This window comes from Nanorana parkeri, unplaced genomic scaffold (genome assembly GCF_000935625.1).
Source record: "Nanorana parkeri isolate BGI_ZX_2015 unplaced genomic scaffold, ASM93562v1 scaffold446, whole genome shotgun sequence".
NCBI lineage: Eukaryota > Metazoa > Chordata > Amphibia > Anura > Dicroglossidae > Nanorana > Nanorana parkeri.
This window is the reverse complement of record NW_017306714.1, coordinates 258,334-259,400: the sequence shown is the minus strand read 5'-3', so window position 1 is coordinate 259,400 and position 1,067 is coordinate 258,334. Positions and strand designations below refer to the sequence as shown.

Here is a 1,067-nt window from a genome sequence, read left to right as displayed (position 1 = left end):
ACTGGTCGGCTGGGACGCTGTCCTTTTGCTCCACCTACTGTCTCCAGCATTGCTTCCCTCTGAGGGCTTGTTTGACACTGCAACCCCAGGTCACCGAGATTACCCCACTTATCCCTGAGGCCTATAGTGACTTCCTAGATGTCTTTGACAAAAAAGGAGCGGATGTTTTACCTCCACACCGGCCCTACGATTGTCCAATTGAGCTACTTCCGGGTTCTGCGATTCCATTTGGCCGGATCTATCCTCTCTCGGAGCCAGAATTGGAGATACTCCGTCAATACATAGAGGATAACCAATGACAGGGATTTATCTGACCCTCCACCTCTCCTGCTGGAGCAGGAATCTTTTTTGTTGAGAATAAGGACCGATCTCTCAGACCATGTATTGATTACATGGATCTGAACAAAATTACGATAAAAAATCGTTACCCCCTGCCTCTAGTTCCCGAACTCTTTCAAAGATTGCGATCTGCCAAAGTCTTCTCCAAACTTGATCTTCGAGGAGCCTACAACCTGGTACGGATCCGCAGAGGTGATGAATGGAAGACCGCTTTTCGTACCAGGTTCGGTCATTTTGAGTACTTAGTGATGCCCTGTGGCTTGTGCAATGCCCCAGCAACGTTCCAACACTTTGTGAACGACATCTTTAGAGACTATTTAGACCACTTCATGATTGTCTATCTGGATGATATTCTCATTTTTTCTCCTACCCTGGAAGCCCATCGCATACATATGCACAAAGTACTGTCTCGTCTTTGAACACACAAACTGTATGCAAAAGCTGAGAAATGCGTCTTTGAGACGGACACCATTCAGTTCCTGGGACTTATTATTTCCACCTTGGGCATTGCCATGGACCCACGAAAGGTGACAGCCGTTTTGGATTGGCCTGTACCCTCTGACAGAAAAGGCGTTCAACGTTTCGTGGGGTTTGCCAACTTCTACAGACGCTTTATCAACGGGTTCTGCTCCATCATCTCACCCATCACTCAACTCACCAAACAAGCTTCCCGTTTCCGGTGGTCCCCCGCTGCACAAGAAGCTTTTGACCTGTTGAAGGCAGTCTTT

General features: G+C 47.7%; 1 protein-coding gene across 1 annotated transcript; it reads left to right on the top strand.

Annotated features, from left to right (window-relative positions):
* The first annotated feature begins 392 nt into the window (after positions 1-392).
* Positions 393-758, top strand: LOC108790094 (RNA-directed DNA polymerase homolog). The gene has a single exon (XM_018560290.1). It carries the CDS (start codon positions 393-395, stop codon positions 756-758), a length of 366 nt encoding a protein of 121 aa, XP_018415792.1.
* The last annotated feature ends 309 nt before the right edge of the window (positions 759-1,067 follow it).

What these genes read in the sequence shown, in the direction of transcription:
- LOC108790094 (XM_018560290.1), top strand. Translation starts at nt 393, where the DNA reads ATGGATCTGAACAAAATTACGATAAAAAATCGTTACCCCCTGCCTCTA.